The sequence below is a fragment of the Chionomys nivalis genome, chromosome 11, assembly GCF_950005125.1.
Source record: "Chionomys nivalis chromosome 11, mChiNiv1.1, whole genome shotgun sequence".
NCBI lineage: Eukaryota > Metazoa > Chordata > Mammalia > Rodentia > Cricetidae > Chionomys > Chionomys nivalis.
The window spans coordinates 62718689-62739791 of record NC_080096.1 but is presented as its reverse complement, the minus strand read 5'-3'; the positions used below and the strand labels follow the sequence as shown (position 1 = coordinate 62739791).

General features: G+C 38.9%; 1 protein-coding gene across 4 annotated transcripts in view; it reads right to left on the bottom strand.

The window, feature by feature from the left end:
• The window catches only part of Nfib (nuclear factor I B), a 213453-nt gene that overhangs the window by 20463 nt on the left and 171887 nt on the right, over nt 1-21103 (bottom strand). For 2 of the 4 annotated variants that reach the window (XM_057784587.1, XM_057784586.1), the window contains exons 7-10: nt 18545-18679; nt 14900-15084; nt 10695-10860; nt 7604-7686 (exon numbers count right to left, since the gene is read on the bottom strand). In XM_057784587.1, coding sequence (XP_057640570.1) covers nt 7604-7686; nt 10695-10860; nt 14900-15084; nt 18545-18679 — 569 coding nt within the window. The remainder of the gene's footprint in view (nt 1-7603; nt 7687-10694; nt 10861-14899; nt 15085-18544; nt 18680-21103) is intronic. The other 2 variants (XM_057784588.1, XM_057784589.1) reach the window with 2 other exon arrangements.

Sequence of the window (21103 nt, the reverse complement as noted above, 5' to 3'; positions counted from 1 at the left end):
ACTTAAGCAAGAGCGTTTCTCTGTCTTTATTATTATTATCTTAACTATATTTGAACTAATAAACTATCCAATAAAGTAAAAAATTAAAGAGTGTAGGTAAGGGAAACAGATAAATGACTAAAACAAAAATCAGCTATTATTCACCAAAGATTCCCATGGCAGGAATGTCTAAGAAAATCAGCTCTTAAGCATCTTATTTAACCAAGACATTCTTGGACCAAGCAAATTCAGGGCAGATTCTTAAAGTATCTCAAGACTCAAACTAACTGTATTTAAGCTTCTTTAGAAGAACATGTGAAATGTTTTATTGTTATAATTCAAGATGCTAAACACAATTTCACTTTAAGTAATAAAGATTTTTAAATTTGAAGTACTGACAGTTTAGCCATTGCTCTGAGAAAGGGTGAGTGATAAAAAATAAAACTGTCAGTCAGGTGGTGGTGGCGCAAGCCTTTAATCCCTGTACTGAGGAGGCAGAGGCAGGCGGATCTCTGTGAGTTACAGGCTAGGCTGGATTACAGAGCAAGTTCTAGGACAGGTTCTAAAGCTACACAGAGAAACCCTGTCTTGAAAAACAAAAAAATTCAAGTTATTTCTAGTCAAATTTTAAAGTTGGTTTTCAACTGGTACATAAACATTTTTGTAAGTTCAAACCTTCTGTAAGTGTGAGTTTTCCAAGTATCTTACTTTTCAAAATAAGAGGTGCCCTCCTGTTCCATAACAGTCAAGCTTACAAGACCGCATGCAAATGAGTTTAGAAACCCAGCCTGTTGGGTGGCCTTGTAGGGGAGGGGCCAGGCGACCTTATAAAGGGGAAGCTGATTTCCAGCTTTCTTAGACTCTAAAAGTCAGACTTAATCATATGCACATCTGTACCAAATACATGGAGATTTAATTATTTAATTTATATGTACCTATCAAATAAAGAAGACTGTTTATAAAACCAAGGTATTAAACATATTGTGCCCAATATTCCCAGAAGAACAAGAAATGAAAGAAATAGGGCCCACCCGCAAAGCAGTCAGTATAAGGGTCAAATAAAACACTGGTAAACTACGAACACAGCAGTAAAGGCGGGGACCTGCTCTCAGACTGCAGTTTGGAGGGGAAGTTCCTGACGGCACAGTTCATATGAGATTGTGTCAAAACAGCCAGGCAGGGAACTCTCTGGTTTCTTTCAAATGTCTGCTCAAGGAGGCTGGGGCATAGCTCAGTTAGAGTACTTGCCCAGGGTCTAAAAGCCCTGGGATTGGTCACCTGTCCTAATACCACATAAAATCAAGTGTGCTGGTATGTGCTGTTACTTCTAGCACCTGGAAGGTGGAGGCAGGAGGATCAGAAGTTCTAGGTCATCTACTATTACATAGGGAATGAGTCCAAAGCCAGGGGGGATTCCCAATTACTAAGTAATTAAAATGAACAGTCTGCATATGCAGAAAGACCGAAGTGGAAATGCCTGAGATACTGAACATAAAATAAGCTGCTGTTAGGCATAAGAATCAATATGGCCTTAAAGTCAAGTTTGTACACTCAGATGAAGGCCCTTCATTGTCATACAGGGGACTTTAGCTATCAAACGCATAAAATTTGGGGAAGAAATCAAAGTAAGCCAAATGACCCACTTTGCCAGATTCAGCAAACAGGCAGTGGACTGACTAACAGCCTGCCGTGATGAAAACAGCGCTCAGCTGAACCAATAACCCACGAGGGTAAACTGAATAACCAACACGAGCAAATTTACCTCTTCATTTTAGGTTTACAAGACCCTTAAGGGAGTATCTTGAATTGTATGTTTTATGTTCTCCCGAGTTTCCCCATTTCTCCTGATAGCTCAGGGACACAGTCTGGGGGAGGGGACAATGGAGGTACAAAGAAAGAATCCTCAGACGAGGGTTCGTGCTTTCTGCTTTCTACTTACTGCTCGGGTGGGTAAAATTTCTACTATTAACTACTTGCTGATGGAGCAACTGAAATGAACTTTCACTAAGTTCCTTTCTAAGCAGGAGAACTTTCATGAACAGGGAAAATGATCAAAATCAAACTGTCAAGAAGATAAACCAAAGCCGTTCTGATACCTTAAAGTCACTCTGTCACTTTCTGAAGTCATGCTTCTTGACACTTAAGGAAATAAAGTTAAAAATGGGTGTGAACAGCCCCTAAAATTAATCAAAATCACTGACTATAAGTCATACATTAAGAATTGGAAACTAAGGGTCATTTTCTTTCGATGACAACTATTCATGCCTATAGGACATAATTGCTAGAATTGCTGGTGACAATGTGACCCTTTTCCCTTTTAAGACCTGTCCAAAGTTAGAGACACCTGCTCCATCACAAGGCAAAGCTCAAACTCCTCACTCCTAAATCTTGGTTCTCACCATTACTGCATCATGGCTGTCACTGTCCCCTGCACCATGGCTGTCACTGTCCCCTGCACCATGGCTGTCACTGTCCCCTGCACCATGGCTGTCACTGTCCCCTCCACCATGGCTGTCACTGTCCCCTGCACCATGGCTGTCACTGTCCCCTCCACCATGCCTGTCACTGTCCCCTGCACCATGGCTGTCACTGTCCCCTGCACCATGGCTGTCACTGTCCCCTGCACCATGGCTGTCACTGTCCCCTCCACCATGTCTGTCATTGTCTTTTGCCTATGCTGAGTTCCACATGCAGCTCAAAAGTATGTAAATATCATCTTAAGAATTTTTCCCTCTGAGAGCTCTTGTTTCAGGAAAGAAGACAATTTCCCCCCTGTGTTTTTATTAATTGGAATTTAAGGGTGAATTAAATAATTTTATTTTGACATTAATTCGAGTAGTATATCTAGCGCCTTGTCTTTGATAATCAGAAAGAGCGAATAAAGGAATTAATAATAAAAGACAGACAGATGATGGAAGGATTTTTTTTTCAATTTCAAAACTAGCCCCAAAGCTAAACATTGGCCTAGCCATTAGTTTGACTAAAACTTCCTTTAAATGTGTTTCCTTTTCAGCAGGCATATGTGAAAAGTGACCTCTTACCATTTACATATCTACCCAGAAGTCACGTGTTAGGCTTTTGCGTCATGCTCTCAGTTATGATAACAGTCACAATAAGAATGGCCTGAGTGTTGATAGCCTGCTTCCTGGCTCTACGGAGAAGCTTGCTGATAGTCTACTTGTGTCCTTTTTCAATTGCTTGCTTCTAATGATTGGCTTTTCAATAGTTTTTTATGTTCCAAGTTTTGGCTTTGTCATTTGCCAGGACAAATATATATATATATATATATATATATATATATATATATATACACACACATAAGAGGATTTCACTTCATATCTTAGTTTAAAAAAAATCCTACAGAGGCAATTTCTTTAAGAGCTATTTTGTGTAACAGAAATCATTAATGTAATGAAAAATGCTTTCAAATTCTACCCAGAAAAGTGTTGAAAATATTTCAGCATAACCAGTCGATAATTGAACTTGAAATAACAGTGTTGTACAGTCACACAGGAGCTATAACTGCGGAAGCTCAAGCGCCACTACGTCCCACGCAGGGACAAGGCACTCAGCCAAGGGAGCTCGTCACAGAGAGCACCTGGTCAGGACATGGCTCTGAGACATCAAGTGAGAACAAACCTTACTTCTTACAAATAGGAGCTTACTTGACTTACTGCCTCATTTAAGGAAGGCAAAGCAACTTCCTCTTCATCCTACCTACAATCTCCAGTCTGTATCCAGGGTCAGGGTGGAATTCAATGGTGGGTTGGAATGTTATAGTCTCTTATGGCTGGCTACACAGGAGGTTTCTTAATTACAAACTTATAGCTCCAATTTACAATACATTTTGTGATATTGATGTATATTATTAAAGGTTTCTGCTGTGAAAGCAACGTTTCACCAAACTGTAATTGATGATAAATAAGCTACATTATTTTTAATTACTTCTTATGAGAGCAAGTAAGTCCTCAAAATGGTAAACTTTTGAACCTTAGCATTTAAAGAACTGGTGTTAATTTAACTGAGAGTTCATTTAATACCCATTTACATTAACATTGTTAGACTGGATTATAAAATAGTTTCTATCCTTTCTTAGTAAAAGCTAACATTCTCCTAGATAGCTCTTTCTTTCAAGTAGATAAAGTTTGGGAGATGGGGGCTGCTTCAGTGTCGACAGAAAGGAAGGTGGACAGGGCGCATGCAAGGTAGGAAGCAGGGAAAAGGATTTCATTGCTCAGGACTTCTTCATAGGGAAGTCAGAGAAGATGTCCTCAGCATTCTGAAAGTGGTCCACATGAGGACAAGGCATTGGGCTGGAAGAAAGCAGAGCCCCAGTTGCTAGAGCAGGATCCCAGAATTCTTCAAGCCACTGCACCATTTTCCAACAGAAAGGTTAACAACAGAATGAAGCTCCTGTCGAAATTCTGGTGTGAAGATTTCTCCTATGCCCATGGCGAACGCATTAAGTCAGTCAATGAGTCCTTAGACAGACCAGTGCCAGGCTTTGAACTACGCCCAAAACTATGACAGGAGATATAAAGGCAGGTTCTGATCACTTCTATGAGCTGAGTATTATACTTAACAGGGAGGACTGGCTTTACGACAAGTCAGCAACTACTCTACATGAACATTTCTGAAATATTTGCCATAATTAAGTGACTTTAGTTTTTAAGCTTAAATGGAATTATCACATTTATGTTTAGGTAAAATTCCAACATCAGAACAAATACAACTACTGATATTTCCAGACGGTTAGAAACTGGCATTAGTCAGGAGTGATCGCTATAAAATAGCGGCTCACAATGTGTGACCACTAATAACTGTGTGGAACAAGCCACTAAGGATCAAACGCACTTCACTGTTCAAATCTGCCAGTCTGGATGTCCTTAATATTTTACATTTCCATGTAAGAATGTTAGTGTGAGGAACGGCTGTAGTGAAAGTCTTTCTGTGATGTCATTTTGTAGGGAGGTTATTAGAAGACAGTCAAAAATATCCAATAATCTTAAATTTATTGGTAACTTTAATTTATGTAAGCTATATTAAAATTCTTTTCTAAGGGAAAAATAGCATGCAACAATGCACATCAATATTTTTCATAAGCTTAAAGGATAAATCTTTCTAAAGCAGCCCACATGAACTGAAGAATGTACCTGGTGACAATATTTATTTTGAAGGGGTCATGTCTAGGAAAGGTTATGGGGAATGTTTAAAAAGCTCCTTCAGACTAAAGCCACTGCCTTTCCAATTTTGAATTTCTCTTAGCTAATATAAAATGATTGATCACTTTTATTTCATGTACCCCTCGATTTTCTTCTGCATTCATCACTGAGTGCTTTAAACCAAATGCATTTAGGAGCTGCCCTTAGAAGAGCGCTCTCTTTTAAATCTTCGTAAAGTAATGAGAGAACACAGTAAATCAATCCCATTTCTGCTGGAGGAAGAATAACCTTTACTGAAGTCATTGAAACTATTTCGCTCCCTCCATTCCTGCATAGTGAATATGCAGCTTTGTCTCTGCTGCTCTTAATTTGAAAGGTAAAGATAATAGATTTTAACTGGCACTTCAGTTAAGTGATACGCGCACATCATATGATATGCATTTATGGTGTTTTCTTCATCCCTCAACATCATAGTTCATAATGAATTTGGCAAACTGAGTTTCTTCAAATGAAAATCTTATTACGTAAGCGATAAACTGTCTGTCTGCTCAGTATTTAAAATATTTAACTGTGGAGTATATGGCTTTTTGTTTCCAAGGATTAATACATGCCATATATTCATAAATAGCAACCATGTTGGAACTCAGAAAAGATGTTCACATTGTAAATGGTCTTTACTCAAAACTGCCCACTTAAAAAACAAATGTCAGACTTTACAAGAAAGTGTCATAAACATTCCGCAGAGTAAAAGATGCCCAGATTTCTGCCCACAGTTGAGGTCCACATTTTCATTGTGCTGAGCTTTCTTGATGCATCTTTAGATAATGTTAAGAGAGAAGTAAGTTTGGTATGAATGCACTTTTGTAATTACAGGAGACCCTGACAATAATCTTAATTGAAGCTGCCCTGGACTAGGACAAAGAGGACAATTGTTTCTCAATGGAAAGGATTGGTTATAATATTCTAAATGTGTTTGGGCTAAAGGTTAAATAATGGAGGCATGTTTTTTGAATTAAAAATTAACTGGAAATTAGAGAGGTGTCATAAAGAATAATGGCAAGTCCTATGACAAAAATATTTCTGAAAAAATGTATAATTTTTTTTAAAAAAAAACAAGTTTCCAAAACCTATAAATCCTGCATATCTTTTAAAAACACAAAGAGCACATACATTTGTTAAGTAGAACCATAGGAGTGGTAACACATTCATATTACAGTAATTTTAGAGGTGAAAAAAAAGCAGCATTCCAGAGAATTATTCCACTAATTATTATTTGGTATTTCCCTAACTATACACAGATGTCTTCGGTCAGTTCTCTTGTGTTCTGCGTTGTTATTTTAACCTTGCAAAATGTCAAGTATCTTGAATGAGCTATCATCTCTATGGTTTGCTCTGAACGCCGCATGTGATGACCTTTACTGTACACAGACTATCACCTTGGCCTGCGACAGGGAAGGCCTGGGAAACGGAGAGGCCACTCTAGAACTGAGGATGCGGGCGCAAGTAACTTCGCACGCTTAATGCATATATAAACCTCATCTAAACACAGAGACAACTTGGTGTTTATTCCCAGCTCTGTCTTCTGTACTGGGGCCTACTTTTGTTATGTAATGTTTTACATACTGTGCACTTCGAACTGCTCTGTAGCCAAACTGAAGGACAGCAAACACACGCCTCGTAAAATACACTTCAAGGCTGGAGTGCGTAGACGTATTCCTGTGACCCTATAGCTAGAATCATGGGATTTCTCTGTTGGTGCGGTGCATGCTTTCGACTGTGGCTAATTTGTTCACAAGCCACCATTAATCCTGGCTGTAGTTTTTTCACAGTTTGTGTAAATACTTCATTTGCATTAAATTTACAGCATTAATGGGATGTGAAATTTAAAATCCTACTTGAAACATAAATGATGTAAGAAGGCAAAATCACCCCCCCCCCCAAAAAAAAAGTGTTTCATTGCATCTGAAATCAGTGAAGCAATTGAAATGTATTAGGGGAGGAGTAATGTTTCTCCCGTGAGCTCAGCTACAACGCGTCCTCCTCCTGGACTGAAATATAAAGGGGGGGGAGAGGGGAACATCTGGAGAAAACAAAACTGGTCCAAACAGATAACGTACTGACTCTAGCTGGCTTTTCCATGTCAGCGCCTGAAAGCCACACTGGCTAGGAAGTCTTCAGTATGCAGGGAGATGGAACAATACTGTCTAGCTGGAACCCAGTGTCTGCAGGTGCTGTCACTACGGTGCTATGAAGACGGGAGAGGCGGTGAGCCAGTTTCAGAAACGTCAGACAGGTGAGAAGCAAAGGATAAATGAGGAAAAAAATTTGGAAAACAAAATGATCAATTTTTGGTCTCAGAAGCCCTGTGAGCCCCATCCTGAATCAGATCTGAGAGGCGACACGGAGAAAAGCGCCGAAGCAAAGCGTGGCTACCCCATTCCACCTGGGTGAAACGTGCCCACCTGTTGCTGGTGCAGGAAGGATGGGTCTCTTGGGTTTAGTCCCACATATCGATTGGCTTGAGGTGTGCCTGAGGCTGTGTAGGCTGATTAAGGAAGAACAAAAACAAAGATAAAAATCGTGAACTGTCAGAATGAACACCCTGTCCATGTATAAGAAACCCAGAGAAGTGGGAGTCACTACCAAGAAGGTGTTTCTCTTTCTCTTCTCTTTTGTCTGAGTGAATCGCAAACAACAGAAAAGAAATTGATTCAAAATCATTGATTCAAATCAACTATCCCCCCCTTAAAGAAAAAATATTTATGCAGTGAACCAGAAGCTATGCTAGGTGTGGGCATCCTGACTGTGTGCTACGGTGCAGTACTGTCTAGATGTCGAGGCTCGGCTACGCTGAAGTCTTTTACCATAGACACCTTTGACCTGCGTCTAGGGGAATAATCAGTGATGGCTGCCTGAGATCCTAACAGTGACAGTAGATGAGTGACAGCTGTTGATGACAGGGTTAAGCAGATGCGCTTGATGAGTATGAGATGAAAAAGTGTTTGACTTGAATGTGTAGCCAACAAAAATAAAACAAAATAAAAACTAAAAAATCCACTAATACTTTTCTAAAAGAGGAACCCAGTTGGATTACATCACATGGAATGACTTAACTCCACCTTTTATCTAATATGGGAAATGTCCTCCAGCTGGGTAGAAACATTTTTGACTAAACAAAGAAAGAAAGAAACAAAAACAACAAACAAAACAAAAACCTTCATTTTCTGTTAGTGTAAGAGCAGCTATCAATTGCTTGTGAACTGATAGTACCTATGACAAGTTTGGTCACCAGGTAGAGTAGATGCGGGTGTCTGCTCTTTACTTTTTGTACAAGTGCTTTTCTGGTGTGGTGAACTTCCCGCAGAGAGATTCTCGTTTTTAAATCAACCTTTTACAAGGAGCAAAAGAATCAAGCCTATGTCTCCATCTCCGGTTGAACAGAAAAGCTGAGTCTGTACCAAATGTTTTGCTACAAGGTCTGGAAGGAGGAAAACCAGGATAATTAATTAGGAATTCAGACACCGAGTTTAAATAGGCTAGCTTTTAAAAACCAATATATTAATTTTTCATGTTCACTTTTAAAATACATCATTTGAACTTGGAGACTTTTAGGTCAAGTTTTGAAAACACTGAGGATGCTCACAGGTCACCCTGCTAAACAAGGCAAGGATGCCATTAGCAGCCAGGATTCCCCACTCATCACCAGGCCTTGAGAACTCAATACACAGGCTGGGAAGTGAGAGAGGAGCCTTACTCTCGTAGTGTGAACACCACGTCTGGACTGTTTGTTTGTTTGTTTGTTTGTTTGTTTGTTTTCCAATCATTAAAGAGAGGCCTCCTTGGTCTCTGTTAACTTTACTGATGTATAAAATCAACATCCAGTTTCATATTATCAGTTGTGTTACTCAGTATTTCTATGTAGAAGTGGGGAAAGGCCAACGAAGCCATCTTTATATAAGCAAGATATTCCTTCAGAATGTTTTAGAAATTTTATTAGTCAAATCGTGTCTCTTTTTGAACAACCTCAGCCCGAGTATACAAGCAATTCATTATAAAAGAGACTGAAGGTATACCTGTGAGAGGGCTCTGGTTATCTGCACTGGAGCCTCCCCTGAATTTGATGTACGGATATCAGCATAAAAGTAGGCGCCAGAAGTTTCTGGAACTTTGGTTTTGAGCATTTATCCTGAAGTTGTTTTTTGACTGCCTTTGAAGACCATATTTTATGTGCTTTTATTTAAACTGTGTCTTAGTTCAAAGAGGCTGTGACGCTCACTCTAAAAGCAGGCACACAGGGTCTCAGTGACTGTACTATGCACAGAAACCATCCACAAGAGGAGTCTCACCCATTTTTGCCCTTAGGGAAGGCTCGCTAGGGTAGGACTCTTTGCCAGTGAGTGGACTATCAAGCATCACTGAACAGTCATGTACATTCTAAGCCTCTCTGGACTTACTGTTTTGTAGGGCTCATGAAGTCTGATAAAATAAGTGCTGAACAGTCACTGTGCACCTAAGGGATTGCCCATTTTTTTTCTTGGATAGTTTCTTGATATGTTTTTAGAAATTATTAAAAAAAATAGAATGTCTTTCCAATGGTTGAGAGAGAAGAGAGAGAGTGAGAGCCAATGATGTCTCTTATGGTGTAATTCCACGAGGGAATTTCCAGAGCACAAAGGTTTCCTTTGGTCTCTGCAAGAAAAATCATGAGAATCTGAGAAACACATTGTGGTGATGGAACATGCTGGTGCCTCTTGGATGAAACCTCATCAGTTGCCCCTGTGTGCACACCAGCGCCCTTTAAGAAGCTGGTAGCTTGGGTGATGCCAACTGAAAATGGATTCCTCATCTAATTCTGAATGTTCTATATGCTAACTTGGAGGAATCATTTGACTTACGGATGTGTGCTACAAAAGGATGCTACCATTTACAATGCGATGGCCATGCTAACACGCACAGTATCTGATTGTCAGGTGCTAGCCAAAACAACCGAAGATTTAAAGAAAAAGCTGTAGATAATGAACGTGTAGGGACCTTACACATACCTAACCCTATACTTCACAGTGTCCTTGCCTGCTCAGCACAGTGTGTGACTGCTTCTCACAATGACATAACCTACAGTGAGGTAAACATGTAATTATCTTGCAGAAGCTCTGATTCTGTTCGCTTGGGGGAGGGGTTTGATTTCTAGAAATGCTCCAATAAAGTGACAATTATCTAATGTCTCTTCTGAAGACGGAAAACCTTTGTATACTGTGTTGTGTTATCAGTGTAATTTCAATGTCTACCTTGAACAAGCAGGCATGGGTGATTACTTTTGTTGCGGGCTGTTTGCTCAAAAAAGCAACTTCTCCCTTGTCAAATATGATGCCCTAACGGAAATTTGATAAGAGAGAGCATGTGACAGCTGGGCCACGTCCATGCCTGCTAGCTCCACTTAAATGAGAAATCTCCATCTGCTCAGGTAGCCGGAAAAGTCCCCGTGTTCTCCACCTTGGATCATAGATCCAATGGTGCCTTCGATGGACATTTCTCATTTCCTACGGAAATACTTACTGGTTGCTGTAGGTGAAGCTGCCTCACCTTCAGTGGATGTAGTGATGGGTTTAGTATCTGTCATGGTCAGGGTCACAGGCCGCACTGCAGTGGGATGGGGAGAGGGTGCCAAGACAGGAGGGAAATGGCCAGGCACTTTCCCTACTACTTGACCACTGCTGTTAGGCTACAAAACAAAAACAGAATGCCGGGTGAAGCGATCCAAAAGGCGTTCGTCCTGTCCAACAGCTCCACGCGGTGCACACACGTGGATTCTGCACAGGGTGGAGAGTCGCCATGCAGGCCCTCTCAAGTCTGACTGGAGGCCAATCAATGGTTAGTAGTAAGAAGAAGCAGCAACGGTACTTAAAGGAAGGTTTGGACCATTAGCGCACTTTGGACAGGGGATTTCCTCTTTACAATACCCCTAAAAGATGAGCCGGCCTGATCCTCTCATTAGTAGGCCAGAAAACCCACACAGAGCGAGACTGACGCCTAGCTCAAACTACAATAGAATTCCTTCCCGAATTCTCTACAGTAAGAACCCAGCAATCCTATGCTCTGCAGCTCCTGCTCAGTTTATCTCTCAGTACAATATTTTCCTTCTAAACAACGGTGTCACTGATAGAGCGATACAGAAAGTCAAGGATGGGAAACATACTCGACACTATATAGTTTCCTTCGTTTACAGCCAATAGTCCATTCTTCTGCATATAAAACTCTAGCTTTCGCTCATACACAGGTATTGCAGACACACATACCAGGCAATTTAGACTCTTGGGTATCCAGTTCACTTTCAAGAACTATCTACCACAAGCAGATAGAATGAGTTGTAAAGCGTCTAAGATTTCCGGTACACACAGATTTATAAACTGCAAAAGTCAGACATTATGCTTAGGAATAAAACATCCCCACAGGAAGGGACAAGGATGCACCAAAGAGGATGCAAGGACCATCCAATGCACGCTGCTGTTTGCTACGCTTCAATCATTGTGCATGAAGAGTTGCATGGATGTTTGTGAGATTTAATGAAGAAAACTCCCTGTCCAGTTTCAGGAAAGATGCTATTCCTTGAGTTTTGTTTGACCACTTGATAGAAAAATAGTTACTGTTGTAGGAGCAAACCCCTAAAGGTGCATTGTCTGGAGAAAGCCTGGACTACATTATCCCAGGTAGAGAAGTTTATTTTTGGTTATACTCATAGAACTATTACTCACTGCATGATCGTTCTAAGAATTTTCTGGAAAGTATTCTCCACAAATATATGGTCTTTATAATCCCAGCTTCCCAAAGCAAAGAGATCAGTGAAACAATATGTATCTAAATATCCATATATAGATTATAACTGGCTATTTCTTTAGGGAAAACAGCTAACAGTACTTAAATATTTTGACTCAGAGGCATGAACCGAGTCTTTGGGTAGGTAACAGAGGAACTAGTTCCTCTATTTTTTTTTTTTTTTAAATTGACTTTGAACATCCCGACTATTCATCATGGATAACTTTAATTAAGTATTTAACTATATATAAGGAAAATAAACTGAATTTTTCCTTGATGAAAACCTACTGGAGAATTGTATCTTTAAACCAATTTGTTTCAAAATATTCCACTGAATAGCATGACTGTCTCCCTGTAACTGGAGCAGTAGTGATGGGAGCAATCTCCAAACTGCTGTGGGGAGGAGAAGGCATCGTAGTTGCCTAAGAATCCAGATTAGCATGACGCTGGGTGAAGCTGCGAAGCAGTAGTCAGCACCCCCATCTTTAGCTCTGGAAGGCACAGAGCAACTGATCTACCCTGAAATGCAAATGAACGGGCTTTGAGTTTAGAATTAAACATCAAAGCAGATACAACAGTTCCTAGGGGAAAAAAAAAACCAAACATTTCTGCCATTCATTATAAAGACACATTTTTCTTTCTAGGTCAGTGGTAGTTTGTTCCTTAAAATAGACATTATCAGCTTCTAGCTATGGGAACATTATAAATGACTGCTTTGTGTATGTCCTTGGAAGAAGGAAGTTCTCATCTTCGTGCTGATGGTACAGTCAATGGCAAAAGTGCTTCTGCATAATGTTCACCAAAACAGTTCATATCTACCTGGCACAAGAGTCAGATGGCAGGAATCTCAAGTAAACACTGCCACAGAAGATAAGCTTTGCCATGTACAGTCCGTCCACAGGAATTGACTGGCTACGAATGGACAGTATTCTCCCATTCAAAAGGAGGAGAGGGGACAAAAGAGAGCACCCAATTCCATGCAGACGTTTCTAAAACCAGGGCCAAATGAAGGTTTCACTTCAAGTTTTCCACCAGTTAAATGAGTGCCGCTAGGTTCTAAAGTCTCTACTTTTCCAGCTGCTGCGGGATAGAGAAAAGAAAAGGGTATCTTGTCTGAGGATGAACGGCACTGGCAATAGGCTACCTTGTTTACTATGCTCTTCCCTGTACATACAATTCTGAAACTTTCTTTTTGCTTTTGGCTTTCAACTGAGATGGGAGAAGGATGCTCCTTTAGAAGCTGGACATTTACTTTGAAAACATACAGGAAAAACTGTGACCAAAAGCAGCAGATTATCACCTAATATGCACTTTTAACTTATAAAGAAATCGAAATATATGTAAAACAAGCACTGAATAATTAAAGAAATGCGTAACACTAAGGCCTGATTTTAATTTGCATAATTTTCCCCTTAACAGTGCCTAATTAAGACATCAGTTTTAAAAAAAAATCCAATGGAACTCTAAGATTTTCCACACTGAATTAACGTTAAGGACTTTTAATGGATGTCTTAATTAGACTTTGTTATTCATGGAAATTCTACACAAATTAAAATCAGACCTTGTGTGCACGGTTCCCAGATGAGTCTAGCAAAATACTCTATGGAACAGAGAGTTTTGAATTGATACTCAGAGAGCAAATTTCATTTCTGAACTGGTATCCTAAGATCTTACTCCTTACTTAAATGTCTTTAGACTCACCATCATCACATCACATGGGCATTTTTTCTATAGCACAAATAGATGTTTAACTCTCAATTGTTAATATTTAGTTTCTCATATTAGTTAGTGAAATTAAAAGCAAAGGTAACTTTCTAAGCCACACAAGAGGTACAGTATATTATATTTAAAACCAAACATTCAGAAGGGACCATCGTGCTTCATTTAACAAAGTAACACAAAAGTGATCACAAAAAAACTTTACAATTGATATGCATATACTTATGTACTCTGATTTTAGCACAACTTAACAGCGGTCTCATAAAACATCGTATAAATCCCCCAAAGTCTTAAAAGTTGTTAGAAGTGGACAGGGGTTTTTGAGATAAAACAGCAAAGCCTGATACTAGACCATAAGATCAAAATTACCTTAGAGACCTGATTGCTGTAACCACTGATAAACTCATCACTGGCACAAATACTGTTTAGCTGGCTGTGCAAAATTCTCCTGTGAGAAACCCCTGTGTAGTGACCTCACACCAGGAGAAACCATGATCCAGAGTGAGGATGCGCAAGAGTTACTGCACTTATACAATGAATCCCCGAAGGGATGCTGAGAGACAGAGATAGATGACAGATAAGAGATAGATAGATAGATAGATAGATAGATAGATAGATAGATAGATAGACAGACAGACAGACAGACAGACAGACAGACAGACAGATGATAGAAACAGAGAGACAGAGACAAGAGCTGGAAATGCCATTCATTATTAAATGTAAGTCATGTCTCTGCAAAGAGTCAGGAGTCATCAAAGGCTGCTGAAAATGTTTACATTACCAAAGCTGATTTTAATGCCGAAGAACTGGCCTATAAATACAGCTGTAAGTTCTTTTGTGGGTGTTTATTTTAGCACATACCTTGCTCCTGCCTGCAATAAGCACTTTGTCTCTATGTCAAACCAGGTATTTCAGAGGTGTGAACTCCAGCTTAGCGTGTTTTGGGCATTGAACATTCTGCATAAACTTTCTTTCAATCAATGAACACCCACAAACATAAAACCCAAAACATTTTCACAAATTTATCCCTCTGGGGCAACACACTTCCTACCTGTCATTCAGCCACCTTTAAATAAGAAAAACGTATTGAGTCACCAAGAGACTTTCTGAAGACAGACTGCGAGGCTCGATGTTCCAGGCATACTATCTGACTAACCTGGTGCCTGAGAACTTAGGCCTGTCCCACTCCCCTCGGGCACTATATCTATTTTGTTTTCTCTTATTTTTACCTGGCTGGTTTGAGGACTGGATGGGTCATAAGAAGGGACATAGTTCTTCAGAGTATCCTGAGGATTCAGATGGGGAGGATATCTGATGGTTGGATGAGAAAAGTAGCTTGATGGGGCTGGAGGAAGGATAGCTTGCGTCGGAAATGGCAACGGCGAGGGTGGAGGTGGAGTTCGAGTTGAGATGACTGCAGAACACACAAAAGAAAAACACAGAGGTTGCTGGTCAGCAGACTGCCTTCCGGCTTCATTCCCTTCCAGTGCTAGAAAACAAATCCATTCATTCCCTTGCTCCCATAATTAAAAGAAAAAAAAAATTCTCCTGTATGGTAAAACTAGACAAAGTATTTCTTTGAGCAAATTCCTTTCCATTCAAGATATAGTCTTTGATTACAAGTGTTTGTCTCCCTAAATTCAGACAAAGCTACCGCATTAATTAAAGACACACCAATTTTTCTACTATAATTCATAATAGAAATGCAATTCAATTTCAAATAAATCATCTCCTTATACAACCTAGCTGACAGTTGTTTAAAATGAAAGCTAACAATTAACAGACCAGAATGTCAGGTCATGAATAATGGTCTGCTCACTGTGTAAATACTCTGGCGTATTAGCACATGGGCTGGACTCCTCCTCCTAATGAAGATGGTTCCTTTCCAAACCAAAAGATCTTCATCCTATGGCTATTTTTAATCTGATTCCAGCTGTTACTTACAGAAGTTCAAAGGTATTGTTGAGGTACGATCAAGAAAAAAAAGAAAACCACAAAACTCTTAAATTGTTATATAGGTAAACATATGAATTGGCCCATGTATTTTACAATCATATGTTCTACTGTCAGAAGGAAGTACTATATGTGCTGTAGATAATAGTCAGTGGTGATTTCCACAATAGTATGATCATAATGTTTAGTTCTGAAAAATAGAACTTAAAGATGGAGAAAAATATTTTAGCCATTATCTCTATAAAGCTCCTGGAAATAATTATATAATTACTAATTAAGACAACAAATTTATAAAAGTAAAGTCTAAATCTCTATTATTTTGATATTTTGATCCAAGACATAAGAAAATAAAAACAGTGTTCCATGGTTTAGGAAACAACGTGCGAGCTAAGTTCTCTTTGTGACTGCAAGTGCAGATTGTCTAGAATGATGACCTTCAACTTTATAATTATGAGAAAAAGAAAAAGAGGAGAGGGAGAGAGCTTTAGGACACATTGCTATTTTCCTCAAAGAAAACACTCAGGATATGAAAATTTAGGAGTGCATACTGCAGAAGCACGAATTTAGATCAACAAGACTAGGAGACTGGTTTTCGGGACCTGCAGAGGCGTGGCAACAGAATCCATGGTTTAAACCTTTTCCCTTCTCCACACGTTGTGAGGAACAACTGTACATTTCTTACAACAAAAGTCCTACAAGAATTTCTTTAAGATGTACATTCACGTGAAGCATAACTTAAGGAAGTACAGATGTTTACTGAAAATCAGGCATCTTTTTAACGTAGTATCAAAGGTTTGGTTTTGTGTTTTGTTTTGTTTTGTTTTTGACCCTAAGACCAGGAAATCTACGACACTAGGCAAGTGCTTTTTACCAATGAACTATACCCAGAGTCATAAGTGGTTAAATGATCTTAATCTGCTCAGTTTAACTATGGATTTTGTTCCCACATGCACATAAACCCCTGTGAGATACACAGGTGCTCCATCTTGACCACTGGGCTTAAGAACTCATTGGTCTCAGCAGTTTAGAAAAAAATCTTTTTTTAACAGAACTAGAACAGTTTAAATTCAAATCTATGGGTAGCTCAGGAACTGGAGTGGGATTGAAATAAGCAGATTGGATTTTTTATTTTAAAATGAAAAGTAAAAATGGCTACCTTGTAAACAAAAGTCATTTTGTCCCTTGAAAAGGACAGAAAAGCAAATTACACAACAGAAATGTTTTCCTTCATTTTGAGAGAAAACATAGATTTGCATATTTTTGCTTGCATTATTGAAAATTCTTCCTAATTGTCTTTCTCCCTCTAGTCTGGCTCCTTCCAGAACTACCTTTATCGTTTTGTACCAAAGACTTTTTAAAAATACCCTTGCAATTCTGTGTCTTTCCTGCTAAAATACCTGCAATTGATTTCACATTGTCTCTATAATAGCGTCCCAGCAATTTCACAGATTTGTGTGGGTCCCTCCTGTGTGTCAGGCCCCTTTCCTGGATCACTGGCCTTACTAGAATTTGTGGGTCCTAGGCCACATGGCATTTCCTTGCCACAGTGACCATACTATATTGGGACCTATTGTTGCCTCTTCCTGGAACATGCATCTTGCTGGCTTGTTGTTCCTTCTTGTGGATAGCCCACTCTTTAAATTTAGCAAAACATATTTCTTTCAGGCATCGACATCTCCACCAAGAACCTGGTCCTGTTGAGATTATATACTTGGGCAGGGATTGGTCCACTAACCTCTACTATGTCATAAGCCCTTTAAGAGCAAAACCTTTGCCTTGACCAAGGTTCTTACCAAGGTGGGTACCTATTAAATATACTAATTGTATATGTGACTGGTATTTTGAGTATTTAAGTATTTGACAGAAAACCAAAATGTAAAGTTTATATAGCGGCTTCATGTTTCATTATATAAATGGTATATAAAAATACCATTTAATTATTTAAACTATTATAAGCATGAATTCTTAATCAGGTGTCATATGCACAAGTCATGACCTAGAAATTAATTGTGACCAAATATGCAACATCTATGAAGTGGTTACTGATTTTTTTATCCACTTGGCCCAGAAGATCAAACAATTTATATGAAAATTCTTATACCACTATAATTTTATATTCCTCTTAGTTTCATAATTTCACTAATAATAACTAAGATTATGCATTTTAAGAAAGCAACAATAAACCTCATGTTACAACTTATGAGTGAAGGTTAAAAAGCTAGATTCAGCAGGATAAGGGTTATCTAACTACAAATTAGAAACAAAAAGAATATTATAAATATAGTAATATATAAAACTATCAAGCCACTAGCCTCTAGGGGACTTAAAAGTAACAGAAACCCAGCATACAGTACTGAGTACTAATTGTATGTAGTTTTTCAACTTTCAAAGTTATACTATTGTTTCACTAAAATATCAATATGAAATGTTGAATAATCTTTCTTAACTAAACTATCAGACACATCATGTGCCCCAGACAGAAATATTTGTGCATATAGGACATCTGGCATGTATAATCTTACTAATTTTATTCATAAGTAAGTAAGCACTTATTTATGGGCAAAGTCTATATTCTCAGTTCCTATGAAAAGAACCCCTAAACTCATCAATATACTTAGAACTCCATCTTTCTCTAGCAGAATATACATAACTTGGGCCAATCTCAGGCTAAAGGTAGGGTAAATATATACCCCATTTTTAAAAGTTCATGTGATTAAAACTTCAAATTTCCAAATTAAAATATTTATTAAATTATACAATATTAAATATCTTCTCATAAACTGATAAGAAAAAAACATTTTGTCCATTAGCAACCCTCCCTTTGGGGCGGGGAGGATTTAGTCTCCATAGCAACGGTGATAAACTTCCCCTCCACCCTTAAGTGTTTGCTGTGTGGACTGGAGGAACTTGAAACTCCTCACCACTGTGTGCGACTCCAGGTATTCCGGGATGGTGGTGCTGGGGAAAGGTGCTCAACCTTGGGGAAGAATCCTGTGGAGATGTAGAGCTAAACAGTGGCTTCTCAGGCTTCTTCATTGTCGTTGGAGAAGACATATCTGCGAAGGAAAAGGGACACATTCAAGCAGCCGGGCCTTCTTAAGCAATGAGGCTTGTGTCAACATAACAGATCTCATTTCCCAATGATTCTTTTCCTCTCACCCATTTAGAAAAATCTATACACAAGGTCAAAGACCCAGCCGTGCTCGCGCTGTCAGATATCTTTCAGAAGCATTCCAGCTGAAGCTAACCCAAAGCACCATTAAATAAACCCAGAAGATGGGAAAATCCACACGCTGGAGACTTGAAGGTCCTCCGCAACCCAGTACTACTGACTGACTTCTTTCATTTCTGTGACTCAGGGCTGTCTTTGACCTGATATGTAGACTGTGACAACAACGAGGGCATTTCTGGGTGCTAATGTGTGAGAAATGATCCCTGACTTAACATCTTATATGGAAAACTTACACCATTGTGCAGTCATATATATATATATATATATATATATATATATATATATATATATATATATTCCCTAACCTGTTCATTCTACAAACAATTGTCAGTTTCCTCTATTTTCCGATAAATATGGATATTAAGTAACATAAAAAGCAATTCCTGACTTAGGGACATTCACTGTTAGCCAAGAGGAAAATGCCATGGAAAGAGTTGTCACCAGTGGGGAGGAAGCGTGGGGGCTGAGAGCAGAGACACTGTGGCATTTGCTGCTACAGTCCCAGCCTCTGTGTACAGAGCATTGCTCTCCTGAGTGCCATTTTCAAAATGTGCATGGGGATAAAAGATCTATAAGAAAGTATTTAAAAGTGGTGGGATGGTGTGAAACACTTAAATAGTTCAAGTGATGTGTGAAGGAAAGGAGACGAGCAGCTGGGAGGACACACATGAGCAAGGTCTAGATCTGAGGTACCTGTGTCTGAATGTTATAGAGGGGCACATACAGCCATAGACAGTTTAGACAGAGCATACCCTCCAGAAATTAAACAGAGGGGGAATATCTACAAGGGACTCACTATGGAGACCCACTTAAAAAGACACATAATTCATGATTAATACCCATTTCACAAGTCCGTTTTAGAGGACTCATTGATCCCAGAAACGACACCAGTTTCTGGATTTACCCTCTGCTTCTATAAAGTGAAACACCTAGTGAAGGAATATAAAGAAGTAGAAAGGAGTTTTTAAAATACTGTACGCCAAGCCGTGAAAGAAGTATCCATGGCTTTACCCATCCATGCCATAAATACTTAACACTGCAGAAATACAGACGGCGGCGAGAGGCCAAGGTAAAGAGGGGCAGACCAATGCAACAGGTAAGTGAACCAATTAGTGCAGGAGAATTAATGGCTCTTGTGAAAGTCATTATCTCGGGTCACACAACACGTCTGAACAGACTACCCAGCAGGCACCTCTGATTGGTGAGGAAGATGACGCAGGATTTAACATCTCAGGTAATGCTCGTTTTTACAAAGACTTATAGATTTATATTAAAATCTCTAACAATAACATAACCTATAAAATTTGTATTTTATCATTAACAATTTTAAAGGTGTGCACAGTAGACAAAATAACAATAGATTTCTTCTTCCCAGCAGCCAACTTCAGCCATTATCCACTCAGAATCTCCCACATACTCCATGCCCTGCGTTACTTTGGAAGCAAATTTATTGCCATATAATTTCATCTTCAATTTTTCTGTATACATATTTAGAAGGACTCTACCATTTAAAATAAAAGCACTAAAACTTCAGCATGACATTAAAAAAATAAAACCTGCATTTTTATTTTCAATATTCTGAAATTTTTTTTAAAAAAAGGCCTCCCAGTATTATTAATGTGAGAGACTAGTTGCCAGATATTTTTTACCATTTGAAAAATTAACCAAGTTCTGGTAAAGGCATCTAATAAAATTGAGTATTTGTTTTGAGCATACTGGCACTTAAGGAATAGACGTGCTACTGTAGGCAGTAGACAGCAGAAGCAGAAGCCACACTTCTGACAAATGGGTAGCTAATGATCTATTAGAATTCGGTTTTTTATATAGTTTTTAAAAAGAGAAAAAGAAAAGAAATTTTTTCATGAAGCCACAACAATTAAAGCTATCACAAAGGGGTGACGGGTAGAATTCAAATGCAAGGTTTAAAAAAAAATAGGAAAAGGAAAGTCGTTTCAACTTAAGTTAATCTTCAAAATATCAAAGACAATACCAGGCTTCACCCAAGCACTATCTCGCATTAAAAGGAATGATTCTGTATTGGATTTTCCCTACCGGAAGCTGAACTTAGACATAAAATTGTTAGAAGAGAAGGCTCCTCCACATCACTCCTCATGATAGATAATAGTGTTTCCATTTCAACGTGTTTTAAAAGACTTAAAAAGATTGCCTTTTTAAGGTGTATGAGCATTTTGCCTGTATGTATGAATGTCCCACATGGATTCCAGGGGACTGTGCAAGTCAGGAGAGG